The sequence below is a fragment of the Argopecten irradians genome, chromosome 1, assembly GCF_041381155.1.
Source record: "Argopecten irradians isolate NY chromosome 1, Ai_NY, whole genome shotgun sequence".
Taxonomy (NCBI): Eukaryota; Metazoa; Mollusca; class Bivalvia; order Pectinida; family Pectinidae; genus Argopecten; species Argopecten irradians.
The window spans coordinates 35329820-35335601 of NC_091134.1; the positions used below are offsets into that span (position 1 = coordinate 35329820).

The following is a 5782-nucleotide window of genomic DNA, read 5'->3' on the forward strand; positions in this document are numbered from 1 at the left end:
TCTAATTTGCATAATCTGTATGTCATATTTCTAGAATCCTGCATTGGCCTTGATAAAGGGAGTTAGGACGACTGGTTTGCCTGCTGTCAGTATGTGACTGTGTGGGGTATGCTTCAGTGAGATAGCACTACAAAATGGGCAAAAGTTTCCACTTTTCAAAGAGACAAAACAGGCTTTGTGTACCATAGCCTCCCACAATATAGAGATATTCACACACACAACAAATTGCAAACAGAGGAGATCGTTCATAAATGACCCTAGCTGTTAAATAGAATGTAAATATATCAACCAACCTATTATACAAGAATCTACAGCAAAGTGTTTGTATTAAACCTTGAGACATTGTATACGGCGATTGAATTTGTCTGCAATACATATGCATACTAGGATAAATACACCTTCCTAAAAGCAACAAAATTGGAAACGAGTTGATGCAATTGGATATGTTACGGACAAGAGTACCAGATAGCATATATGTGATGACAACTCTGGACAAGAGAAAGAAGTTGCCAGGAATGGAGTGAAGACAGGGTATGATTATTCGCTATATGTTAAATACTGCTTTAGTCATTTCCTCACAGAAGAGGGGAAGGCATACAAATTAAGAAGGGGAGTTATCTTGAAATAAATTATCTCAACCATATTTTTTTTTATTTCAGAAATAAATTTTATTCATTAACAATCATAAAAATAGAAAACTCCATCTAAACAATCACACTTTAACATGTCCACTCACACACAACTCCTTACATCTACTTTTGTCATGAGGCTGAAGTAGCATTTACAATATTCACCAATGCATTATGAGCGTCAGATTCTGGAAACACACTCAACGCTGCCTTAGCTTTCTGTCCATACTCTAAACACAGCTGTTCACATTCTGTTACAGCCTGGCTTTCCTTCACCAGGGCTACAATCTGAAAACAAAATAGCAAAAAAAGAAACTTAAGTATAAATTTTGTACTTGATACATACAGTATTTAGTTCTATCAATCAAAATTCTACTTATCAGATAATAACAGTTGGTAGACTATAGTTACGATAAAAATCATAAGAAAATCTATATGTACAATTTGTATAAACCAATTAGTACACTTATAATTAAAGTTAAAGACAAAATTATCAAAATTAGGATCATGTTAAGGCAAAGTCTCTCAAGCAAATGAAATACATACCGTATTTTTGCGCGTATAGTGCGCACTTTTTTGATAAATTATCAAGTGAAAAGTTGGGGTGCGCATTATACGCAAGTACAAGCCCTGAGTCATGATCATCGACCGCCAACTTAATTCATGTGTTGTGCATGTTATTAGAATTCAAGAAAATATACCGCTGTGAAAATACAACTACAGGTATAACAGGGTGTTTCATCTGTAAATCGTGGAATTTAATTGCAGTGAGAATGTATTTGGGCATGAAAACACGAAATTAGCTCACTGTGAAAATAGTTGATTTACAGCAGTCATCATTTTGTCATACAAATGTACAACTTAACATGTAGTTTTCTGCTCAATCAGCTATATATGTTAATTTATTTACAAGAATAACAATTGGTATGGAAATGCTGAGACACACATCTAATACGAATACCGCTGACCTTTTTGAAATTATTAGCTTCTAATGATTTATGGTTGGATGTCTCCTTTTCTAGGTACTTTATGACTGGAGCTGACGTCAGAGATAACTCATGTAGGTGGTCATCAGGGTTGAGGAATGGCTTCAGATCTTCTTGCATCTAGAATTCAAAATTTACTTCAAAGTGTGGTTATTTTTTTCTCAAATGATCAATTTAATGTGACTTTTATTCAACTTGGGGAAAAAAGGGCAAGAGGATAAACATATGAGCCACATAAAAATTACAGATCAGAAAGGAATTCAGCTTAGTATTTACCTGAATAATCATTAAATACAACACTTTTTCTTGAATGATAGATTTTCCCTATAGCATAAATCAATTAGCATTTTATGTTGCCTATATTTTACTTCCAGAGTACTAATTGAATATTAAACAAAATTTAGATATTTCTAAAAAATGATTAAAATGCACAAAATAATATTTGATATACCTGGTGAGCATATGCCATGTTTTCACCAAACGTGAAGGCAGCTTGTAAGACATGTTCATCATTATTACAAAGTTCAATGGCTGACTGACAGCTCTTGGCCAATAAACTCCCCGAGGCCAGGAAAGTCTGTCGAAGCCAATCATCGAATGTTGCTGTAGATGGAAGTACAGGCTTTCCATCTTTATCTCGCAGTTCTGTGAACTCAGACTCCATTAGATTTCCAATGGCCAGGGATATGTTTTCAACAACCTATAAAAGATGTAAAGATATATCTTTGAAGTTGAGTTTAATATCCATTTTTCTTGCAAAAAATAAACAAAATTTTGATGTGGATCCTACTAAAAAAACCTCTGAAGAATTATTTGTCTTCGGTGTACAATCATATGGACCTGAAGGTAAAATTTCAAAGCTATATTTTCAAAAATTTCAAAACTGAAATACTTCCTCTCTGCTTAAGAATTATCTCTCCTACAGAATAATCTCCCCTACATGTTTCTATATGCTAACACATTACCTACCATAAAATATATTCTCTACTGAGAGATAACTCTTCTACAAGATTCACTCCATTAGATATCATCTCCCTGACAAGATTCTCTCTATTAATAAATTATCTTACTTTGCCGACCTGATTCAATGTGCCATAAAAACCAAACACATGATAACTTGATCTGTTATAGCTGACACAGATTTCATCAAAACACTGTCTAACGACACCTACAAAGTTTGTTTGAGGGTCCAACAAATCATCTGTTGCCCTAAAACCCAGTCAATAACTGTTTAGTTATACCCATTGACTCAAAACAATGCATTGATGTCAGGAATTGTAGGTGAGACGTCATTCCTGTCACACAGCACATTTTAACAGTCGATTTTAACAGTTCTTTGGACCATTGACGGAACAGTTAATTTATTGGCATTTTTGTCTATAGAGTTCATATAGAAACTATTCTATAGGGTTATAACAAATCCACCATGTTACCTTAGTTCCATATATGGTGTTGGTATTATCAGATTTTATTGAAAATTAGAATGAAATATTTAATCACCTTTGTGTTATTTAGTTCTGCTAGGCCTGTACAGGCACTGGCCAAGAGAAAGTCTCCACTGAGAACGGCCATTTTATTTCCAAACTCCATATCCTGGGCAGGTCCATCTTCTGGGGTGAGGGCTGACAGGTTGATAACACCTTTATGGATGAGGTTTGCAGTGTAGATCATTTCTGTAATCTCTGCTAAGGTCCGCTGACTGTACATGTAGAATAATGGGGTTAGAGTTTTGGTTATATTCAATTAAATCTGGTAGCCATGCTCTAAATGATAGATAATAATACAGTATAACTTCTTCTACATACATTTGTATATCAATATCAATGGCATCCAATCTATACAAGTTGCACTAGTACAGTATATCACATATGTGTATTTAGCTTTATCCTAGGGCTGATTTGAGCTCAAACTTTCTTATTAAAATTGTTGAAAAAATAAAGTGACAAAGGGTTTTCCTGTTCAAAAACTTATAATCTGAAATCAGAATTAAGACTTTTCCTAAAAGAACATTACCAAAAGACATAAAATTTTATCATGACCTATGAAAACCATCTCCACATATAAAACCATTGATATACAAAGACACACCTTTTGTGAATGCCATCCACTATATCTGGATCTGATAAGTCGTTGAACATATTCTGAGCAGCCCCAGCTGATTTAGATATAAGAAGCACAAGGAGCCCTCTGGTCTGCATGTTGTACTTTCCATCAACTACCAGGCCCCTATAGAAGAAAAGTACACAATGGTTGGAACCAAGAATTTAGGGTAAAATTATAAAATGTCTTGCCCTTGACCAGGTCGGTTTGACTTGTTCAGCTTCTTGCATTGTATCTTGTATATATATATAGCTGCAAAGGCTTATATTTACATTTAGCTCTTGACGCATGACAGACAAAAGCATTCCGACAAATCGCTGTTATCAGAGCTTCGATTCCATGCAATCCAGCAATGAAAATGATACAATTATCGATTTATCGATGAGTGTCAAGTAAATTTGAATTAATTTAAACACTTAGTCAACATCTCTAACATAGCCTCATTACTTATTATTAACCTAGTCCTTACTCCTACTATCATATTTAAAATATATTTGTATCCACATTTCACTTCCTCTCATCTCTGACATGGTTTAATTACTTGGCTGCCATGATACTTCTCGTTAGAAAGTCTTATTCTCCAAATATGGCAAATTTACTTTATTTAAAATGACCTGAATGGGAAAGAATTCATACACTGCCACTGTTTAACTATTCGTCTTTGCAATTGACTCATCATCAGTTGTATTTTTTTCTGCTAAGAAATATACAGTCATCTCTGCTTACAAGTTAAGTAAAGTTTTGTTTGTATCTCCTGTAAGATTTAGATTTCCCTTGCTAATAAATTAACACTTCTACAATTTAGATTATTGCCTCTACAATATTATCTCTGCTAACAAATTATCTCCCCTAAAATAATAATATTCTTTCTACTTAGTAAAGTTATCTCCCCTGTAAGATTTTCCTTGCTAATAAATTTACTCTCCTACATTTAAAATGGTCTCCTCTACAATAATAATAAATTACCTATTAATAATTAAAATATCTCTCCTAAATTGTTTCTCAAATTGTATCCTTTACAGTATTCTCTTTGCTTATAAATGATCTCCCCTACTAGATTCTGTTGACTAACAAATTATCTCCCCTATCAACAGAGTTTTCTCTTAAGTGTCAATATTTATATGGTCTCTTGTCATTCGCGAACAACAGCTGGCTGACTATAATATATTTTGATTTGCCTCAGTTGGAAATACATCTTTTTATTACAGTCAATATGCAAATATGTAAGACACTGATTCTGATGAATTACATGTACATGTAAATCATGATTATCATACATGTATATTATTTCATTGCAGTGCTATTTCACACATTTTCATACTATAAAAATATATATATATATTCATGTGATGCTATGCCTGTATGATATCCTGCATTCGATTTCGAAATCAATTACCACGTGGAAATAAATGTTATACTGTACAGTGCAATACTAGAAACACCACCTTGCAGTTTTCAGAAGAGGATGTCTCGTCCCAACTAATTTCCTCATCAGCATTGCAACATTGGAAATTTCATCACTAAGTAAACACCGTAGACTCATGAACGACGTAGGATATCCCACGATCTTTTCAGCATCCGAGACGGCTTTGCTCCAACTTGGTGGTTTACTGGATGTGTCTGACCAGGGCCATGTTGCGAACCGGTACAGTTGACATCTTCGACATAACGGTTTTGACTGAACAAACGCACAGCGAACCGTTTTGGAGATAATGGTATGCATTATGACCAAAAAATTCTATCAATTCACTTGTCTATAGCACACCATTTAAAAGGTTTGAAATTGTTAACATCAACTGAACATAGCGATATACAGAATAACCTTACGAAACTCCCAGTCGCATGTCCTCATTGCTCTGCGTAAAACGTCATTACACGTGTCGCTTACGATATAACGAAATAAAAAAATAGATAATTTGCTATAATTATACACCATATGTTATCGAAAGCTGTCAATATTATAAAATGAAATGTGCATACAATACAAAAGTGGAATTTGTGGACGTTTTACACATTAAGATAGTCATTTATTTCTAATGATGTAAGCTTTTACACATTTTTTGTGAC

General features: G+C 33.9%; 1 protein-coding gene across 1 annotated transcript; it reads right to left on the reverse strand.

The window, feature by feature from the left end:
• Positions 1-643: 643 nt before the first annotated feature.
• On the reverse strand, positions 644-5594 carry LOC138325718 (all trans-polyprenyl-diphosphate synthase PDSS2-like). The gene is made up of 6 exons (XM_069271561.1): positions 5161-5594; positions 3704-3841; positions 3116-3314; positions 2067-2315; positions 1598-1735; positions 644-917 (listed from the first exon to the last, which is right to left on the reverse strand). Exons 1-6 carry the CDS (start codon positions 5436-5438, stop codon positions 762-764), a joined length of 1158 nt encoding a protein of 385 aa, XP_069127662.1. The 5' UTR covers positions 5439-5594; the 3' UTR covers positions 644-761.
• Positions 5595-5782: the final 188 nt, after the last annotated feature.